The sequence below is a fragment of the Nestor notabilis genome, unplaced genomic scaffold (assembly GCF_000696875.1).
Source record: "Nestor notabilis isolate BGI_N333 unplaced genomic scaffold, ASM69687v1 scaffold11873, whole genome shotgun sequence".
In the NCBI taxonomy this organism is placed as follows: domain Eukaryota; kingdom Metazoa; phylum Chordata; class Aves; order Psittaciformes; family Psittacidae; genus Nestor; species Nestor notabilis.
The window spans coordinates 1-21,024 of NW_009922411.1; the positions used below are offsets into that span (position 1 = coordinate 1).

The window sequence follows — 21,024 nt, forward strand, 5'->3', positions numbered from 1 at the left end:
AAGTATTGTCAATATGCAGTATTAGCCAGCTCTCCAACTATCTTAATGTATCCCCTTTCACTATTAAGAAATTTAACTCTCTGATTATTTTACATTATAAAACATTCAGTCAAATCTTTAAGATAATATATTTTTGACATTTAGGAGATGAATCTTGCACGTCATTTTTCTGAACCCTTTCCTGTGTTTTGGGATGGGGTGGGTGGAAAATTATCTTTTTACTTTATTCAAGCTATCCTTAATAGTGTGTACTTGATGTCTTATTGATCCTTTGGGGACACTGTTCAGGTTACAGATCATCCTCCCCGTTCAATTCACACACCAACCATGAGGACAGCGTATATTGGATCGGGACTCTCTGCACCAAAGGTATTAAGTCAAGTGTTCACACTTCTTATACAGTAAAGGGGAAAGCATTGCTCCTGGGCAACAGCTTCAGGACTCTTTATCACAGTGAGCTTAGCAGAACTGCCTGGAAGGGTTGTTTATATGCAAGCTGGTTGCTTTCTACAATTTAAAACCTCTCATTCTTACATTATGTGGTGTGACAAGTTGTACCAGGCATTCCGCTGCAGCAGCACACAGGAGCTTGATTATAGGAAAAACAGTGGTTTGGACATTGGAAGGAGATAAATGAACCGGAACATGAAGAACATAAAAGAGACTTCATAGAAAATGTTTTCCTGCATGTGTCTGACCCACCTGCCTCTATCTTCTGCATACAATTAAATTGATGTCACTGTGGGCCAGTCTCTGCTTAGCAGATCTCTGTGCTAATTAGATGCTTATTTTTGAGTAAAGGCGAAGAATAAGCCTAAAATTAACCCCTAGACTTGCATTTTATAAGCAGTGTAGAGGAAGCACTACAGCCAGCACTGCAGCGCTGGACTGGGAGAAGGAATTCCAGTTTTTCTGTGTTCTGGCTTTTTTACTTGAATAAATACTGATTTTTATTTTTTTTTTTTACACCAGTTGTTGAAGTTATTTTGCTGTTGGCCAAATAAGCCAGTCAGCGTATGCTAATTCACAGTGAATTGTGTATATTCAAGCAAATGAGGAATAAGACACAAGCTATTAAAGGAAAAATTCTCTTGTAAAAGTTTCAGAAGTGCATTGATGGCTTAGGAATCTTCTGTATATTTAGATAAATGACAGTTTTTTTCTGCAACTAATCAGTAACATATGTAAGTCTTTCTAATAGGTCTGTTTCTCTGCTTTGATAAATGGCAAATAGCAAAAGACTTAATTTGTGTAAAGGAAAGCTAAAAAGTTTCAGCAGACTGCTTTTGGAGGCAGCATCTTAATAGATCAACTGCACTAATTTTGGTAATTTTAGTGTGCATGTTATTTAATTTTTGCAAATGTTTTGCTCAGTAAATAATGATTGTCTTTCTAATATATATTGCTCCCTGAAGAACCTTCTTACTTTATGATTGCATCCGTTTTTAAAGCAAAGTATTGTTTCCCTGCAAGTTTCAACACAAGACATCCATGTGCAGGCAGAAAGCTTTCATTGTAACAGTAAAACTGTCATTAAATATGGATGAAGTCTGAGCCCTTAACTGTGACATCTTATGCTGTGAAAAGCAGGAAACAGAGTAAAATGTTAATATACCTACTCATTAGTCTGCAAAGTTGTCTTACTTCAAATCATATAACATTATCCAGGTTGTTCGGACAGCCTTTGTGTTCACCCTGGGCTGTATCCTTTCCTGGATGTTCTTTTTTGGAAAAGCTAAGCAGCTTCCTGGATTTTGTATAAGGTCTTTTATGAATCATACTATACCACATTATATAGTCATTTAGCCTTGATATCATAGCATCAGCATTACCATCCTTGAGGGGAGAGCGAGAATTAAAACACTTACTCATGTAATCTGCGTTCACAAGAACTAAGAAGAAGCCCTTCCAAAATCAGCTTCACTTACACTTTTGCTTTTAAATTGGATATTCTGAAGTTGCCTGTGCCTGACACCATAAAGCTGAACCCTGTCATGGGTTTCTGGCATGCAAATTAGAATTATGAAAAAGTCTGATATTTTTCTTTGAACTAAGGCAACACTCCTTACAGAGGAGCATTGAATTTGCAGCTTAGAAAATGCTGGTGGGGGGTTGACCTTGGCTGGCTGCTGGGTGCCCACCGAGCACATACAAACACACCTTCAACTTCTAGAGTGCAATAATTCTAGCAACTTTCCTATCTGCAATGGAAACAAACGTGTTCTGAGGCAAGGTCCAGTTTCCATGATTTCATTTGCAGAAGATGGTTTAGATTATCAATAACCAGCACTGATAAGGAACTTTTATCAGCATTAGGAGCGCGGCTCTCATTTCAGTGAACACAAATAAGCTCCCTTTTTAAATGCCCCTATGCGCTCCTATGTCTGTGAAAAAAATCATAGTTCTTCAGAAGTGTTACAGGCATTAACATCTTTGTCTGCTGCTTGTTTTTCAGCCTAAAGCCCACCAGTTTGTAGTGAAATCATTTAATACACCAACAAAATGCAATCAATGCACATCTCTGATGGTCGGTTTAATACGACAGGGCTGTACTTGTGAAGGTAAGCATTTGTGAAAGCAGGAAGTGTGAACTGTAGTTCTTACAGATGCAAATTGGACGGTAAATGTTGTAGTGTGATAATGCAGGAGTCTTCTGTTTTATAATTTGAATAACAGAGTATGTTACCATGCTTCAGTCTTTTGACAGTAGAAGCCAAATGCTTTGAACATCTTAAGTAACAGACTACCTAGCTGTCTGGGGGCATACTTATTCCAGTTGTGGCAGAAGAGCTTAGTTCAGTTTACAGCAAGTAACAACAAAGGGCCACAGTCAAGTATGCTGACAGCAGCTTGGCTTTCTGACTTGATGGGAAAAATGTAAGACAGCTTTCCCTTTCAGTACCAGTTTTGCTTCTTTCTGGGGCTCATTTATTCTTGGATTGTATGTTATCCGAATGGTACTCAGCGTTTAGAGGAGCTTCTACCTTTTTGCTTGCTAGTAAAGTTGGGCCTTGAGGAAATCATAGAGATTATCTCAGTGTTAGCTTCTGACTAGGCTCTTTTTTGCCTGGATGAAACCAGACTGTGATACCTCTGAAAATCAGAAAATTGGAATTTAGAGCAGATAAAAGCATGAACTGCTGCTGTGCCCAAATTTCCATTTCTGTCTTAGTGTAGCAAAGTTCAGAGAAACCATTCAATTGTTGGTCAAAAAAAGATTTGACCATCCCTTTATATATATCATCATAATCACAGCTTTTGCATTGCACAATAAAGAACCATTAAATCTCTTTGTTTCTCCTCCTCTTCCCAAGTATGTGGATTCTCTTGCCATGTGACCTGTGCAGACAAGGCTCCTGCAGTATGTCCAATCCCTCCCGACCAAACTAAGGGACCTTTGGGAATAGATCCACAGAAAGGCATAGGAACAGCTTATGAAGGACATGTCCGAGTAAGTATCAGGTAGCTACATTTGGGGCACTTATATTAAATCTGTTGTTTTCCAGACCTAGAATTAAACTTTTAATTGGGGCATTGGGGGGAGACATATTCAGTTACAACTTAAGGTAACAGTTTGGAAACCAAGACCTAAATTTTGGCAAAACAAGTCTTAGCATTTTCAACAGTATTTCTCTCTCCATCTCTGTCAGCCTTTGTGCTTTGATTTGGTCTTGATTAGTCCATCTCTAGAGATCAGATCATCTATGAGGGCCTGTGAGTTTTTGGGTCTCCCTGTTGCTGCTAGTACTGTTTAGGGTCATTGGTGTGGATACTTGTACATAAACACTAACAAAATTATTCAACATAGTTTTGGCCATATTCCTGTTGACCAATTAGGGATGGGTTTCTTTCTCTATATTGGTTAATACAGCTTTGAATCAGTTTGTGAATAAGAAGAAAGAATCTGTAGTGCTGTGAATTTTTTAAGTCACATTTTGTGGTGTCTGTGTGGCTGTGTTTGATGCTCTGACTGCACCTCTGCTACAGCTTATGTTGCTTAACATTATCACTGAACAAAAGCTTGTCAGCCTAAAAAAGAGAATTGGTTTTTGTACTGTCTGATCTTTGATTGCATGCAATTTACAGAGAATTGATTGGAAATTGTTTTGCTAAAGGTACCAAAACCAGCTGGAGTAAAGAAAGGTTGGCAGAGAGCTCTGGCAGTGATCTGTGATTTTAAACTCTTCCTCTATGATGTAGCAGAAGGAAAAGCATCCCAGCCCAGCGTGGTAGTGAGTCAGGTCATAGACATGAGGTAAGTGCTTTGGTGCTCAGTGGGAGCTTTTCAGAGGCACTGGGAGGGTTTTTTCCTGCTTTTTCTTCTTGTGAAATCAGTAAGCAAGCTCCCAAGCTTTTATGAAACAGTGTAATCCATGTTGAGAGCCTCTCATTTTCCAGAAAAAGGCAGTATTAGCAGTTAGCCTGAACTTGTATGTTCATATGTGACAGTTTAAACTTCCATTACTACATCATGTGCCAAAATGCATCTGTTCAGCTGTGTAAAAGATCTGCAATGAACAGAGAAGAAAAATACATTCTTTTGGGGTTGAATAGAGTTTTGTAAGACACATAAAACTTTGTTATAGGGTAAAACTTATACCAGTTTTGGTTCAGAAGAGCTAAATAGTTTGATCCCACTCTCTTCAGTATTACTGGAATACTACCAGCTTCAGTGAAGGTGAGAACATTTAACATAACAACTAAGCAAAGCTCATCTCTGAACTAGATTGGTCTGTCCAGGAAGTCTAAAACAGCTGTAGCTTATAGCTTTGACTGAGTTTGTGTTTTTATGAAAGTGGGAGAGGTGTTCTTGGTGCAGGCTTATTTAAGTTTGACTTTTTTATTTATTATTTTGTAAAAGGTTTTAATTTAAAGAGACAAAAACCAGATTCTCTGAATAGACTTATCTCCATTAGCATTTACCAGGAATTAATTATGCAACATTGCATTTGTGAGTTTAATCTGCAGATAAAGAGGAAAGGATAATTTGTAAAATTAGATCTCGGGACTGTGGTGTTGTGTCCTGCACAAAACAAGGTTACTGGCACTATGGAAATATAAGTAAACAACAAACACACAGATTTTACTCTTTAACTCTTTTTCCAATTATGTTTGTGGTCTCCATAAGGGATGAAGAATTCTCAGTGAGTTCTGTCTTGGCCTCAGATGTCATCCATGCAAATCGAAAAGATATCCCCTGTATCTTTAGGGTGAGTATTATGTCTTAGTAACCCAGCAGTACAGGGTTTCCCAGCGGGGTGTTACAGTGTGCATTCACTGACAGCTCACTAGTGTTTCATTTTCTGTGCAAGTTCTGGGTGTGTGGTATCCATGGCAGCAGCAGCAATGCATAAGGATCTGTACATATATCATTTTTGTGCTAAAAATAGCAGTGGCACATTTAGACAAGCTCTCATCTCCCCTTTACCTGGGTTTTCTTTTTTGACCTTCACAGTAAGACATATTTTTCTCACTCTTCTGTTAGTCATTTGGAATTCTTCTGTTCTTCATGACCATCTACATGTTCATTTCCTAAAGTTGCCTTCTGCTTCACAATTTTGTTTCTTGTGTTATTTCTGAAGCCTTTTTTAAATGTATTTTCTTTGTATATATGCATTGGATCTCTGAAAACTCCCATTCATCAGGTAGTCAGTATAGAAATCCAGTGTAAAATGCTCATCAAAATTTATGTCTAGTATCAGGATATTGCCATCATTGGCTTTTTCTAATATTACTTTTACTTCGTATTCTACTGAAGCTTTGACCTCAATGAAATACCTTTGGTGTCCTTATCAGTCCCCTATCATTTATTTACTACCCCATTGTATTTCATTCCTTGTTTTTACAGCTTTCAAACTGTTCATCACTCTGCCTGCTGATCATTCTTCCATAAAGACCATTCCTACTGCATTAAATTATTAACAAAAACTTAAAAATAAAGACTACTTTGTAAGAAATGCTTTTCATTATAAATAGCTGTGAGAAACAACTGACTACCTTATTTAGGGCAGACATTTCAGAATTACAGAATAAATACAAATGCATTTAGATTGAAGCCAGAGTTTTCTCTGTTCTTTGCTGAGTTACATCTGCAGGTTTTTCTGCTGTAGGTTCTTGATTGAGGTAGAGTGTATTTTATTAGCTAAGGCTACATTTTCTCATTCTTAGTTCAGACAGTTACTTAAAGGGGCTCTTACAGGCATCTGATACTCTCATAAAAATGATCATGATGAATTTATTTACTTTTGCTTATGGCTTAAAATGTGTATTTTAAAATTTTCCAGGTTACAGCTTCCCAGCTCTCTGCATCCAGTAATAAGTGTTCAATCCTGATTCTAGCAGACGGTGAGAATGAAAAGAGCAAGTGGGTAGGAGTGCTGAATGAATTGCATAGGATCTTGAAGAAGAACAAACTCAAAGACCGCTCAGTCTATGTTCCCAAAGAAGCTTATGACAGCACCTTACCCCTCATCAAAACAACACAGTCAGCAGCAATCATAGGTATGAAATGAATAAGAAGAAAAATGGGTATGCTAAAAGCATGCTTTTTTTTTTTTTTTTTTTTTAAAAAAGAAGTGTTAAATAGCATTATATACTGACTAGATGTGGTGGTGTGAAAATATGTGGTGGTTTTATCCCGTAGGAAAATGTGCATGGGTTTGGAAGAACTGCAGTTCACTGTCCAGTGGTATTGTCAGATCTTTAAGAATATTTCCCCCTGTTCACACTTATGCATAATTATGAATAATTTTGAGAATTGGGCATTACTCTTCTGTTATTCTATGTACATAATTCCAGAACTGGGCAAAATTAATTTTATAAAATGGATATAAATCACTGACTTTACAAAATACGCTTGTGGGACCAGAGAGAATATGTGAATACATAAAATCAGAGAATCAATTTAGTCATTTTAAATGCTACAGCATAAAGTATCATAAATTCTGATTATATACATTATTTAAATATGACACTGTAGTTATTTCAAAGTCAGTAGTACACGTAAGTGCTCTGAATGGTTTGTTAAAAATGGTGTTTCTTGCTCTTGCTTCTATATTTATTTCAAAAATCTGAATGACTGGGAGGTTGTCAGTGTTTGTTACATAAATGTGTTGGGTTTGGCTCTATATCTGTTTATTTTAAGATATTACAAACCTGTGTCTGTTAATGGAGTTTTCACTATTGTTCAACAAGTTTTTCCAAAGAAAAATAATCTTTTTTTTTTTTTTTTCCTTAATCTCATAGACCATGAAAGAATAGCTCTGGGGAATGAAGAAGGGTTGTTCGTTGTACATGTCACCAAAGACGGTAAGAGATTAGGAACTGGTAATAATTTCCCTAATACTAAATAATCACAAAGTGAGTTTGTAATCTTTTCTTCCCTCTATCAATATCCTCTGGTTTAATTTTTCTTAACTTACTACATTACCAGCTGGACAACCCTATGTAAGAGCTGATAATCATGAAGGTGGTATGTGTGCTCTCTGGTTTGGGTATCCTTTCCAATGAGAAAGATCCAGCGTCTGGAATGCAGTTGAAGGTTTTCTCCCCTTGTTTGAAGCAGGCTCAATACTGAATTCAGACCACATTGCTCAGGCCTTTGTCCAGTTGGGTCTTGAAAACCCCCAAGGACAGAGGTTCCATAATCTCACTGTGCTGCTTTTTGCAAATTATTCTCACAATGAAACATTTTCTTCATATATCCAGTAAGAACCTCCCTCATTTCAGTTTGTGACCTATGTCTCCCCTTATCCTGCTGTGCACCTCAGTAAGGAGCCTGACTTGATCCTTCCTGTAACCTCCACCATGGTATTAGAAATGAAAACTTTATGTCCAGTATTGCAGAGAGATGTAATGACAGATGCCCAAGCTAATTCAACAGGCAAGATGTTTAATTGTACATTTTGGTTCTTTGAGGGTTTTCCTTTATTCAGGAGTTTGTGGCTATCAGTTGTTTTTGAAATAAATACTGAAATGATACAGTGGGTGTTACTGCACGGAATCTTCTCCTCCCTTCTTCTGATGAGGAAAAGCCAAAAGTCTATCCAGCCACATCTGGTATTATTAAACTACAAGTTTTGATTCTGTACTTTTTAATATTGCAGGGAAGCAATAAAGGGGATTTCTTGGCTTTCCTTGATAGTTCGTCTTTACAAATATGTATGTTATAAACAATTCACACTTCAACATGATTTACTTGGATTTTGGGGGGTTTGTTTTGGGGTTTGTTTTTTTTTTTAGAGATTATCCGTGTTGGTGACAATAAGAAGGTTCATCAGATCGAGCTTATCCCAAGTGAACAGCTCATTGCAGTGATCTCAGGACGGAACCGTCACGTGCGCCTTTTCCCTATGGCTGCCCTGGATGGAAGGGAGACTGAGTTCTATAAGCTGGCAGAGACAAAAGGCTGTCAGTCAATAGTTTCTGGACATGTGCGTCATGGAGCTCTTACCTGCCTATGTGTGGCTATGAAAAGGCAGGTCCTCTGTTATGAACTAAATCAGAGTAAGACACGTCACAAAAAGATGAAGGAGATCCAAGTCCAGGGCAATGTCCAGTGGATGTCAATCTTCAGTGATCGTCTTTGTGTGGGCTACCAGTCAGGTTTCCTAAAATACCCCCTTCACGGAGAAGGCAGCCCATACAGTCTGCTCCATCCAGATGACCACACACTCTCATTTATCTCGCAGCAGCCAACTGATGCCATCTGTGCAGTCGAAATCTCAAATAAAGAGTACCTGCTGTGTTTTAGCAGCGTAGGGGTTTACGTTGACTGCCAGGGCCGAAGATCCAGACAACAAGAGTTGATGTGGCCTGCAACTCCATCTTCTTGCTGTAAGTTGTCATGTGTGTCACTTGCTGTTATTCATTGAAGTGATCACTGCTTGTATTAATATCCACAGGAAGTGAAGTGCAGGGATAATTACCTCACAGGTAAATGAATGCTCTCAGCATCTCTCAACGTGTTTAATCTGGTCAGAGTTTTATCCTGATCTTGTTTAAGCTAGGCTTGACAGAGCTGTCACTGACCTATGCTGCTGGAACACAAAGATTCCGCTTTCTAAATCTGATGTCCACTTTTTAAATACATGCCCTGCTCTCTAGAACAGCTGAAGGCCTCAAGAGGCTAATGGGAACTTCATACATTCATTGCCACTGATACAGATGGGACTGTTGTTATTTAAAGTCTTAAAATTCAACTGTGGTTTGAGTTGTTAGGATATGGTAGTTTGACTTGCTTTTCTCTAATGGTGTTTATTCCAATTTAATGGGGTTTGGGTTTTTTTCCCTTATTCCATCATTCTCTCTTCCTCAGCAGTGGACACTCTTCTCACCCATCTCTTCTGTTTGCTCTTTAAAAAAAATCATTTTTAAGTTCTCCCCTCTGTGTTTCCCTCTTCCCTTCTAAAATACAATGTATGGCAGGCAGCGTAGATAATATATTTCATAACCTTAAGGGAAAAATACTATAATTTTTCAAGATCTATGTTTCCAGCAAGAACTGTTAAAACATTTATTGCACATTTGCTGAAAGCTGGGGCTTTGTGACAGTTGGAGGGAGGAAAAACCCCGCAATGCCTGTCCGCTTCTTTTTAATGTCTTTCTGAATGCAGATAAAGATTAGCCAAATTTGTCCTCAGAGTTTTTGTGAATGAGCCCAGTCTTACATTGATTTTTAGCATGGTCTGCCTTCTTAGCTTACTGTGACAGCAGTACAGTCACTCTGCAGACGAGAGGGATGTTTCACCTTGCTTGAGTGAAGCCCTTTCTGAATGTGGAAGGGGAGCAACTTTTACAGGCTCTACGTCACTTCTGGGTTTCAAGCCAAGAGTGTGATAATTATACAGGATTCAAGAGAATGGATGAGTGAAAAGATTTTGTAATCAGTTGAAAATCAGGCATTTTCACATGTAGTTCTTCTATACTGGTCACTGATATTTGTGAAGGATTTTTGATTGCCTTAGATGAAGTGATTTGATGTTGTTCCAGTTCAGAATGGAGGTATATTTTATAGCAAAACCTGTTCCATTGAAACACAAATTGGATGATCTTGTTAGTCTTGGCAGACCACGGCAGTCTTGTTGCCGACATGGAAATACTGAATTCTCCTTTAGAAGTGGTCCCAGTGGAACAGATTTCATCCTGGGGAAATGTGCCAGATAAGTAGCACGAGAATTCTCTTCACAATCCAGAAAATCACAGAATTAAAGCTAGAAGGAATCAGGAAGATTTTTATGACTATGTCACAGTGTTTAGTTCCAACTGTTGTTAATTTAGTACCTAGTCCAAAGACTAAGAGCTCAGCTCATTCAAATGACAGTTACTAACTAACAACAGTATATTTTCCTACTGCATCATTTACAAAATAAGAGCTCTTAAAAATACAGGTTTTAGAAGGAAAAAAAGCCCTTTAAAACCACATCAGTGTTTGGCAGAGTAAACTGTAATCCCTCGTAGTTCAAAAAGTAGTTTGGTTCTGCAAAGTTAAAAGAAAAGCCATGGAGGTTTTAAGTTTTTTGGTGGTGTTGGTTTGCCAGGATAAATTTCTTCATCATTTTTGAGTTAAAACATATTTTGCAAAAATCATTGTTGGACTGTGGGATGTGGGGTTGGTTTTCATAAATACGGTTAAACCATAAGTAACTGTATATTTTGAGCCCTGTCTAAAATCGCATCACACTATACCTTATCATTCCCCCTCAGGTTACAATGCACCATACCTCTCTGTGTACAGTGAAAATGCAATTGATATCTTCGACGTGAACTCCATGGAGTGGATTCAGACTATTCCTCTCAAAAAGGTAACTTGCTGTTTCAGTATCAGTTAAAGAATATGTCTAGACTCAACCTTGCTTTGCTACAGCCATGCCAGGGTTTTTAAGCATATTGAAGCCATCATTATAACTGCTTGCCTAAACACAGTTGAACTAGAAGAGCTATTGCAAAGAAACTAGTGCTTTTTGTTCAAAATGTGAGATGCCAAATGGGTATTGCATGTGGTGGTGCATGTGGTTTGTTTTTATGGGTGAATGATCAATCTGGAGCATATGAGTATGTAAAGACTTACTGATATTATTGCAGGGAGTAGTTTCTTGGTATTAATTGCATTCGGCTCCATTGGGCCTGATTGCATATATGTTATTGCCAGAAGATGGTGGATGTTAAGATAATCTGCCTTCTGGTGCTTGAGAATATTGTGGACAGGGTTAGAACACTTTAATTCAACCAGGACAAATATTAAAACCAGGATGATGTCAGGTTTGGATCGCTTGTCAAAAGGCAGAAGTTTTTGAAAACTGACACTTCCTTGGTATTTTGGAGGTGTTTGCTCAGCTGTGTTTGGAAAGCAGAAAGAAAAGTGTGTTTTTCCTCATAGTTTAGACTGACTTGAACTTTGTGTTATTGTCAATTCCTTTACTGGCATTCCAGTGACACAGAACTACAAGAAATTGCCCTTGTGGTCTTGTATTAGTCATTCTGTCTCTCTGTATATCAATTTCCCACGTGTCAGATGCAGGTCAGGCTATTACAGCAGTGCTGTAAGGATAAATAATGCAGAGATTGAGGTGCTCAGCTATTTACCATCTTCAGGAGAGAAGAATACGGCCTTTTACAGGAGATTTCCTCTACTCTTTCTGATGTCCAGATGTTGAGTTATGAAGTAGTTGGTGCTTTTTTTTTTTCCTACAGCACATAGTATGATTTAGTATAGTGATTAATATTTGGCTCAAGACTGCCCATTTAATGAACAAAACTACTTTCAACAAACAAGAATTTCTACCTCTAGGAGACTGAAAACTAGCAATTTATTATGAAGAGTTTGTTTCTAACACAATTTGCAGACTCAGAGAGTGGGATGCTTCTTTCATTTTTAAGTTGGAAATCAGGAATACCCATAGGTTTTAGCAATCTGTATATACTCCTCTTAAGTTGCAAAGCATAACTGTGATATGGTACTAACACAAAATAAAAGCACAGATTATTGCTTTGTGCATCTAACAGACAAAATTGAATTGCTATATGAAGAGAGGAATGGTGTTAAGCCTATGTCTTTAAGTGGAATATTAGGTAATTCCCTCTGTACTTATTCTCCAAACAGAAGTTTAAAATCTAAAACTGTTTTTAACTCTGCTTCATGGCTTTAGTGACTCAAAATTGCTAATCTAGAGAGCAGGCACATGTCACTGGAGATAGGAGACACTGCTCCCTCCAGCCTGCAGTTCTGTGGAGCAAGCTTTGCTCTGGCCACTTACACTGTCTTGCTCTCTGGCTGGCTTTGTAACAGTTGCTCCTTTTACAGTGTTTATAATGCACCTTGGAGCTTTCAGATTAAGATGCACTATATATATGTGAGTTACTACTATTACAAGGACTGTTTTTCCCTTGTTTCAGGTACGACCCTTGAATACAGAAGGATCACTAAACCTTTTAGGCCTGGAGACAGTTAGATTAATATATTTCAAAAACAAAATGGCAGGTAAGTAAAGAGAAGCCAATTTTTACCACGTGAATTTTTGTTTAGGAAGAGTACTTTTCTTTGGCCTGGATCTGTGTATTGTAGAAAGTGATCTCTCAAACATATGTTAATTTTGGAGAGAGCCAAAGCTTACAGATTCCACAGTGATTGCAATGATGTCTGCTAGGCAGCTACTCTGAACTCTTATTTCCCTTTTGAATATTCAGTGAAGACTGGAAATAGAAAATGGAATGACTAGATGCTCCCGTCAGATCTGGGCTCACCTACCAGAACACTATCTAAAAATGCCTGCACAGTTGAAGACTTTAATAGTGATCTCAGCAGTACTAGGTTAGAATTGATACTATACTTAACCTGAACAAACCTTGCCCAAGAGTCAGAAAGTAATACAGTATTATGTATTCTTAACTTGTTATTAGGGCCACATACGATTATGTGCCAAAGTTTTAGCTTCAGAATTCTATTTTTGTTATGAGTCTTCTTGGCCTTTTTTCTTTTTACAGCCCGTTTTATAAGCATACTCCTGAGTAATTTCCTTAATCTTTTGTTTAATCTCTCGGATGGAGAGGGGATGTGCTTTGTTTTAACAGTCAAAAGCTATAATTCTTTTTAACAACTATTCTGAAAATAGTGGAAATAAAACTCCAGAAACACACAGTGCTCTTGGCAGTGTTTCAGTGTTTATTTAAATTGCTAGGAAATTAGTACAAAAGGAATGACTCTGGTAGAGAGGAGCAATACGGGCAAAGTATGTATAAAGAATTTTCAAGACTAATAAAGATTGGGCATTAAAAATAGAGCAGAAGAGGGGAAAAAATGGAAAGCATAGGATCAGAAGTGAGTAAGGCTGATGCTTTGCTCATGTACACTTCTCACCATCTTTTGGAAGTGGCTGCCAAACAGTAGAGGTATCCTCCAGGTGTATCTGTAAGTCTGAAGTTTTGTTCCTGAAGCTACTTACCTTGTAGAACCCACACTACATGTAATCTCCAGTTGAGCTTAATGAAAGAAAAGCTTTCAGCTCCATACAAAATCTGTTTTGGCAGTGAGCAGTACATGTTAGGTATGTTCAAGCTTATTAAGCGTAACTTTAGTCTCCATATATATAAAACAAGACAGAGCAGTTGCAGCATTCATTCAAAGTAGCGCTTCTATTGTGTGATCATCACTGCTATACACTTCATGTCTTTATTAGAGATGCCTTGGCCAGATGCACACATGTGGAAGAAATCTTCCCTTTTCCCACAGTTACACCAAAACACATCAGTGTTCAAACATTTCAGAAGGATTAGTCTCTTTGGAGCAGAGAATGAATGAAAAAGAATCTTGAGTTCCAGACGATTGACAGAACAAGAGGCTGTTCTAGTGATTTTCAGTGAGAACTGCCAAAGAAAGTTTGAGATAGAGGACTGAGATCATTTCCTGCCCACCTAAATGTTTTCTTTGAAAGAATCAGTGGTAGTTTGAGAACACAGTTGTGGCAGCTTGTGTGGGAAGAAGGGTTAAGTCTGTTGCTGTAAAACAGAGCTAGATAATGACCAAGAAAGCCCAAAAACCAAGGAGCATTTGTTCAGGTTTAATGGGAAATAGGTGGTGTCCAACACTAGCAAGAGCAGAGGGAGAAAACATCTTAGAATTCAAATTCCATGAATTTGAATTGTCCCACTGAATCATGGTTGGATCAAGCCAGGTTGGACAGGGCTTTGAACAACCCGCTCTAGTGGAAGGTGTCCCTGCCTGTGGCAGTGGGTTGGAACTAGATAATACTTAAGGTCCTTTCCAACCCAAACCATTCTATGATTCTATGATCATCATATTTCTATTGATTCCAGAGGGCGATGAACTGGTAGTTCCCGAGACATCAGATAACAGCCGGAAGCAAATGGTCCGAAACATCAACAACAAGCGCCGCTATTCATTCAGAGTACCAGAGGAGGAGAGGATGCAGCAGAGGAGGTCGGTATTCAACACGTACTTGTGTTCTGTACATGCCTGTAGGCCCTGAAGAACGGTGACTGATGCCAATGTGGTACTTCATTTGTTGCTTCAGATGTTTCTGTCTCTTCACTACCGCGTTAATCCTCAATGTTTAATTTGTGTTAATACCGGTTTGGATGTGGATATGCACTGGATACATAAGAATTCATTAGCTCAAATTAATTATGTGAAACAGCTGTGATTTGGAATGCATGTCTTCACATACTGTGTATAGGTGCATAGGTGTGTACATAATACTGTATATATAAAGATCTGTAATAAACACTGTGCAAAAGGAGATGACATTGCTAACTATGCATATGGATTAATTACTTTCAGACTCTGGTTCTGCTTTTCTTTCTGAAGGCAATTCTACTCTCAGCAGTATTCCAAGGCATCTACTTTTTCGGTTTATAGATTTAACTACATAAACATTCTGTAAATCTCAGAAAACTCACCTCTTCAGAGGACGTAGGACTTCAGGATGTGTTTCTAATAGAAGTCTTAAACAGGTCACAAACACTTTCCTAAATGGCAATAAAAATAGGTCTGCACTGCTCAGTGTTCATGGAAGATGTTACTGACCATTTGCTGTCACTCATTAAAGATGACCTGCTACTGTGCTAAGCTACACTCCAAGAACTAAGTATTTCAGTTTTCTAACTTCCAACGTCTTCCACCGATGGTTGGCTCCCAGCTTTCCTTTCTGTTTGGCTGTAAGAAAAGTAACAGCTGTGTACAGTGGAGATGAAATTCCAGTTCTTGTCTTTGCCTTTTCTGAGCTGATCGTGGTTTGGTATTTTAAAATGTTATTTATTCTGAGTTCTGAAATGCATCCTTGCCATTTTGAAGAGCTTTTAATTCTGACCACAGACTGAGAAAGGTACTGCAGTATTACTTTAATTCTATATTCATATTTTGTACTTCATTTTCATCTCCACTTTGTAATACATCACAAACAAGTTCTGCTTTTACTCATCTTACAGAGCTTTGTATCAGCTCATAGCAGTTGTATATTCTTTGAATGTCAGTAACTACTGGGCATGGGCTGTTAGCCTGCAAACAGCATTCTTTTCTTCTGGCCTGTTGCCCTGTCTTCAAGTTGGAAGCTTGTCACTGCCAGTGCTGATGGCAAGGGTTTATCACTGTTAACATGGCTAAAGAGTTAATTTCCATTTAAAAAGTAGCTGATAATCAAAGCTGTACATGTTTTATTAATGTCCATCCTCACCTCGGACTAAATACCTAAACAAAGTATCTTCTCTTCCAGGGAGATGCTACGTGATCCAGAAATGAGAAATAAATTAATTTCTAACCCAACTAATTTTAACCACATAGCACATATGGGTCCAGGAGACGGTATCCAGATTCTCAAAGACCTTCCAATGGTAAGTACAAAAGTACATGTGAGAGTGACTGCAACAGAGGCTGCAAATTAGTGAGAGAAAGACAAGCACCATTTAAAATATATATTCAGAGTGTTGATGTGTTTCGTATCGGGAACATTCACTAGGGAGATGGAGCTGATCATGCTGTGCTGTATGTGAGGGTGAAACTTAAGCATCGAGGAGAAGAGTGGCTGATGACTCCTGGGTTTGAAGGCAGGTTGGCCTCGCAGTGTTGATGATAACTTTTATGATCCATATGAAGGGACAAAATTAAAGAGGTTTTGGGCCTGTGTTCATTGTGGGAATGGAAAGTGAAATTTCATTCTCTGTGAACCGTAGTTCAGTTCTTTTCTTCTCTTCCTATCCTTAGCTCTAACTTGGCTTCTCTCTTTACAGTATCTTTTCCTCAGACGGTGGAACTGTAGCAAATGCCCAAATTTCTTTCTTACGCCCAAGATGCTACTTTTCTTTTTTCTCCAAATTAACTAGCCTCAGTGAAACAGAACTTCTTATATAAAAACTGACCTTTAAAGTTGAAAAATGGAAGAAGTGATTGCACACACGCACACACATACACGTTCGTTTCCACAAAATCTTACTTAGGAAATACTCATCTTGAAGTTACTGAAATTTTTGTTGAGCTAAAGACCAGTTAATATTTCATTCATAGGAGAGTATCATACTGCTTGCTTCAAGGTAACTTGAGCATCTTGTTTGTGATTTCTCTATTGTTTTCTAAACTCATCCATGGTGACACAGATGGGATGCAGAAGATGCTGGTTAGCACTGTAAGAAAGGTCTTATGATACAATATCAAACTGATGATACGACCACCACAGTAAGATAAATGCATTAGAACAGAAGTGCTGTCTAAAATGATAATCATTGTTACCTGAACTCTCTGCAGAAAGCAGTAAGTTGATGCTGAAGGGATTTTCAGACACGTAAAAGCCCAAAGGAAGCCACAGTAAGACTGGAAAATAAAGCATCCTATACAGTTGCACTAGTTTAGGGCCTTAGGAGCATAACTTGGTGTTCAGATACTCATTTTACCTTGCTTTTGCAGCAGATAGTATTTTTATATTATACTTTACCATAAAGTCTGCACGTTGTACATGAGCCCTTCTGGCACTGTGTTTTCCTTAGATGAGAATATGCAAGGAAAGGAAAGGATTTACTTTAAATCTTACACTAGAGACACTCTGAGAAACCTCTTAGCAACAAATATACTTGGTGCAATTGAGCAAAAAGCAGCAGAGTGTGTGTGTGTGGATTTATAAGTTAACAAATAAGGAAGAAGCCGCTTCTAGAAAGCACGGGACAAATCCAAGGCAAGTTGGCAAGTAGTGTTTTAACTTACCTGGATGTGAGTATACATACGTCTTAAGGTTAAACAAAGAATGATAATATGCTTCAGGGCAGGATGTGGATCAGAACCTTTTTTTATTGTTTTCCATTTCTGGTAGGTTCTTTAAGCAGAGAAAATTACCTGCTGCTGCTACAGGTAGGGCAGAAGACATCCCATTTAGCACCATCAGTAGCTGAATATTCATGATAATCAAAAGCTGCAAGAACTCTTAATCTAGCCCCAAATCTGGCAAGGGTGGAATGAGGAATGGTTTTATCTATTGAAAGGGATTTTCTAGACTTACAGGGATTAATATTTCGTCAGCTATGTCGTCTCTAAAAAGTTTTTAGCTTTGAATTCTTATCATGGAAGCCTTGTATTAGTTCAAAGGTTGTATTTGAAGTTAGGACTGGTACTTTGCTTCTTACCAACCAATACGATGTTATGACAAGAATTCATGAGTCACTTTCTACACTTAAAAGCGATGAGAAGATATTAGAAAATGTGTACAATGTAGAATTGATTTCTGCACTTGTTCCACTGCTGCAGCTTCTTTTTAAAGTTACTATAAAAAACTCCTTTTTGCAGATAGGTATCAATCTTAATGCTGGGAGATATCACTCTCTTTTGCAGATAAAGCAAAAATGACGTGTATTTTTACAGCAGCTCCTTGCCATGTCATACTGTAATTGTATTTCCTGACTTAGCAGGTACAGAATTGCATCAATCACAGGTCTTGAAATTGTGAATTTGAAAGTGTAACTTGGGATTAGGAAATAAGTTTTCTGTCAAGAGTTACTTTGGTCCAGGCAGCTTTTTCTTTTCCAGCAGCTTCCTGTAAGGTATTTGGCTGGACTCAGTTTTCATTTAGTCTGTTCCAAACTACCTACTTTGTTTCTCAGGCACAAAAACAGGAGAAAAGGAGTTGCGTGTGCATATGGTGTTATGTATTGAGTCTGATGTTTTATTTGAAAGATAAATTTAGAATTAAAAGACAGGATGTTTCCTGGAGAATCAGGTAAAGAACACTCATCCAGCCCTGTGTACAGTTTGTCTGGATGCCAGTCTCGTTACAAGGACTAGAATTATTTCACTAGGTTCATACCTTGTTCCAAAAACGTGAATAGTTTTTTGTGTGTGTGCTTCTTAACATGTGTGATGATTTTGCAGCTGGAACATGTTCTTTATATTTGTAAATAGATGAGTGTGTTTCAGAAGAAAAAGTGTTTCTTTCTAAAGAACTCCAGGAAAGACTGCAGCATTTTGCTTTGCCAATGCCAGTTTCTGTTTATGGAGAATACATTTTTGCATTTAAAGAGGGCTGCCACTAGAGGGAACAAGTAGTGCAAAGCTACTAGTTTCCTCAAACTCTCTTCATCCAGTTGTTTTGGATGAGGCAGCTTCTTTTTTTATGAGCTACCGGAATGCAGAAAGCGTATGAAAGAATGGAGTGGGCCTTTTCATGTGCAGTTTCTTCTGACTCGAGCAATTTCAGATTTGGCTGCATCTACTGATACAAATCTGTTCACCCAGAATGAGCTTTCACCACAGTCAGTATAGTGCTATGTAGGCAGAAGGGTCCTTAGTAATAAGTAAGTTTTCTCTGAGTTGAATGAGATTGTCACAAACTAAATAGCCAACTCAAGACAGCCAGCTTTATCTAGCATCCATGCTAACTTTACAAAGCAGGTGATAATTTTTATATATATATATATGTATGTATTTATATTTATGAATATATACATACTCACTTTTTATATGCATGTGAATCCAGTAAAAACTCATTTCTGCAGTCCCACTAACTTGCCTCTGCTGCCTTTTTCAGGGGAAATGCCAAAAATTGAACAAAACACAGAATTAGAACTGGTAGTGATGGCCCTTGCATGGCTGGGCTGCAGTATGGCAGTGGGCAGGAGGGGAAGTACACTTGTGCTGCCTGGTGTGTGCAGGGCCAGTGGGAGCTTTCTTGCTCCCTGCCCACTACTATTCTTAATGATGTCTTTTAAAAGGCAAATCTTGAGGGCTTAAATTGTATTGTAAATGTAGAGTGAAAATTGGATAAACGGAATGCTTTAAACTCTTTCAGGCTATTTGATGTGTTGTATCAGGTGCCTACATCTGTGCAACATACCTGTCTGCATGTGATTGCCCTTGCTGATGCAGCCACACAAGAGGAGGGAAAGATGCTTTCTCTGTGTTGTTTCCAAGGTCTTGGTATGCAACAGGCACATGACATGAACAGTGAGATATGTTTATGGCAAATTGCAGTCTATTACCCAGTCCCACGTTATTCTTTCCATGAACAGACACCCTTGACTTCAGCATAGCCCTGTATTTGGGCAGAAAGGAGCATGCCAAAGGCTGAGAGTGAGATCAGACTGAAGAAAGAAAAGATTAGAGGCTGTCAGACAATTGTAAATTTGCGTCCTTCTTTTCTTCATGGCGAGCAGTTACTCAGGGGTCTGACTTTGACAAGCAAGTTTGTGGGCTACAACACAACAGAAACCAGTTCTTGTTTGCTATTAACAGAGCCATAATCAGTACGTATTGGTGTTTTATTGATATGGATACTAGATCTGGGTCATTGTCTTGTTTTGTACAATTTGGAATCGTTCCTGTTAGTGTATCCCCAAACTTATTTATTTACATGTTTTTCTTCCCTAGCAGCCTGTCACCAATTAACTGGCCGTACAGTCTGGCCTCCCTTCTGCCCTCTTGTCCCTTGAAGCCACTTTATCGTGGATGCTCCTTTGTAGTGAAGATCTGAAATCTGGAACTGCACTTACTGCAGCACAGACCACCTCTCTGTGTACATCAGATGTACAGGATTGATTTCGCTTTCATATTCTGCATGCCTAAGTATTTTACATACAAAAGCTAGTCTTGACTGCCATTCTATTTGAACATTATGCTTCAGTTTGACCTCATTATACATGAGCCATTTTATTTCCATTCTAGACGATGTGTGAAGCTTTGCTTGTTTCAAATGAGAAACTTTTAGAGTAAATACTTACCTATATTTGGTATTCTTTAAAGAAAGTGGGAACCCCATGCATGCATCTAATGGTGGAGTCCATGGAGAAAGTGCCACGGAGGATCACTTTTAAAAGGTTGCCGTATCGTGGCTTTCTCACGTTCATGAATGCTGGCTAAGTATTTCCATGGTCTGCAGGTGGCCAACCCTTTGCTTTTAGCTTGTGATTTTAGACACTCCCATTTCTCCCTTATTGGCTTTTAGGAACTTGGCTGGCTTTGCTGCCAGTTCTCTGTTGTGAGCAGATAACTCAGCAAAGGCTGCTTCCCTGGACCATTCCTGGAATGGTGGCTTCTTATACCGGTATTTAGATGCTGCTAAACTTACCAATAACTATTTAATGTATATTATGTCTTATATGCCATAATGTGGTAATTGATGTTTTGGTTAACATGCAAAGCCTCATAATAACTGTGTGTGAAAAAAAAGTTGGATTTTACCAGCTGAAATGAAGAAAACAGTAATAATCATGTTTGATAATATGTATTGGGATGTGACTTAATGTTCTTCCAGACTTTAATACGTTCCACATACAAAAAGTAGTGCCTTAGGTTTAGCAGAGGAGTAAGCTGTATTTTTACCATATTTTATTTTTTTAAGTCCTAACATTTCAAATGTTACTCAGAGCTGTTTGGTTTTAGGTGATGAAATCAGTTGGACAAGGGGAAATTAGAAGTTAGAAAGGAGAAAAAGTGTTCTGATTTGCTGGTGGCCATTGAGCAAAGCACCCCCTTGCAGGCTGATGTGCTTGAACATGTGCAGATGGCACAGGGAGGGAGACCGAGCCTCAAAACGCTCT

At 38.4% G+C, this 21,024-nt stretch overlaps 1 protein-coding gene across 1 annotated transcript in view; it reads left to right on the top strand.

The window, feature by feature from the left end:
- Positions 1-288: 288 nt before the first annotated feature.
- The window catches only part of LOC104403458 (serine/threonine-protein kinase MRCK alpha-like), a gene marked incomplete at its 5' end in the record, with an annotated part of 29,542 nt that continues 8,806 nt past the window's right edge, over positions 289-21,024 (top strand). The window contains 12 exons of the mRNA XM_010011602.1: positions 289-369; positions 2,456-2,561; positions 3,315-3,451; positions 4,116-4,255; positions 5,129-5,210; positions 6,285-6,501; positions 7,246-7,308; positions 8,242-8,835; positions 10,705-10,802; positions 12,394-12,478; positions 14,311-14,434; positions 15,726-15,843. Coding sequence (XP_010009904.1) covers positions 289-369; positions 2,456-2,561; positions 3,315-3,451; positions 4,116-4,255; positions 5,129-5,210; positions 6,285-6,501; positions 7,246-7,308; positions 8,242-8,835; positions 10,705-10,802; positions 12,394-12,478; positions 14,311-14,434; positions 15,726-15,843 — 1,845 coding nt within the window. The remainder of the gene's footprint in view (positions 370-2,455; positions 2,562-3,314; positions 3,452-4,115; positions 4,256-5,128; positions 5,211-6,284; positions 6,502-7,245; positions 7,309-8,241; positions 8,836-10,704; positions 10,803-12,393; positions 12,479-14,310; positions 14,435-15,725; positions 15,844-21,024) is intronic.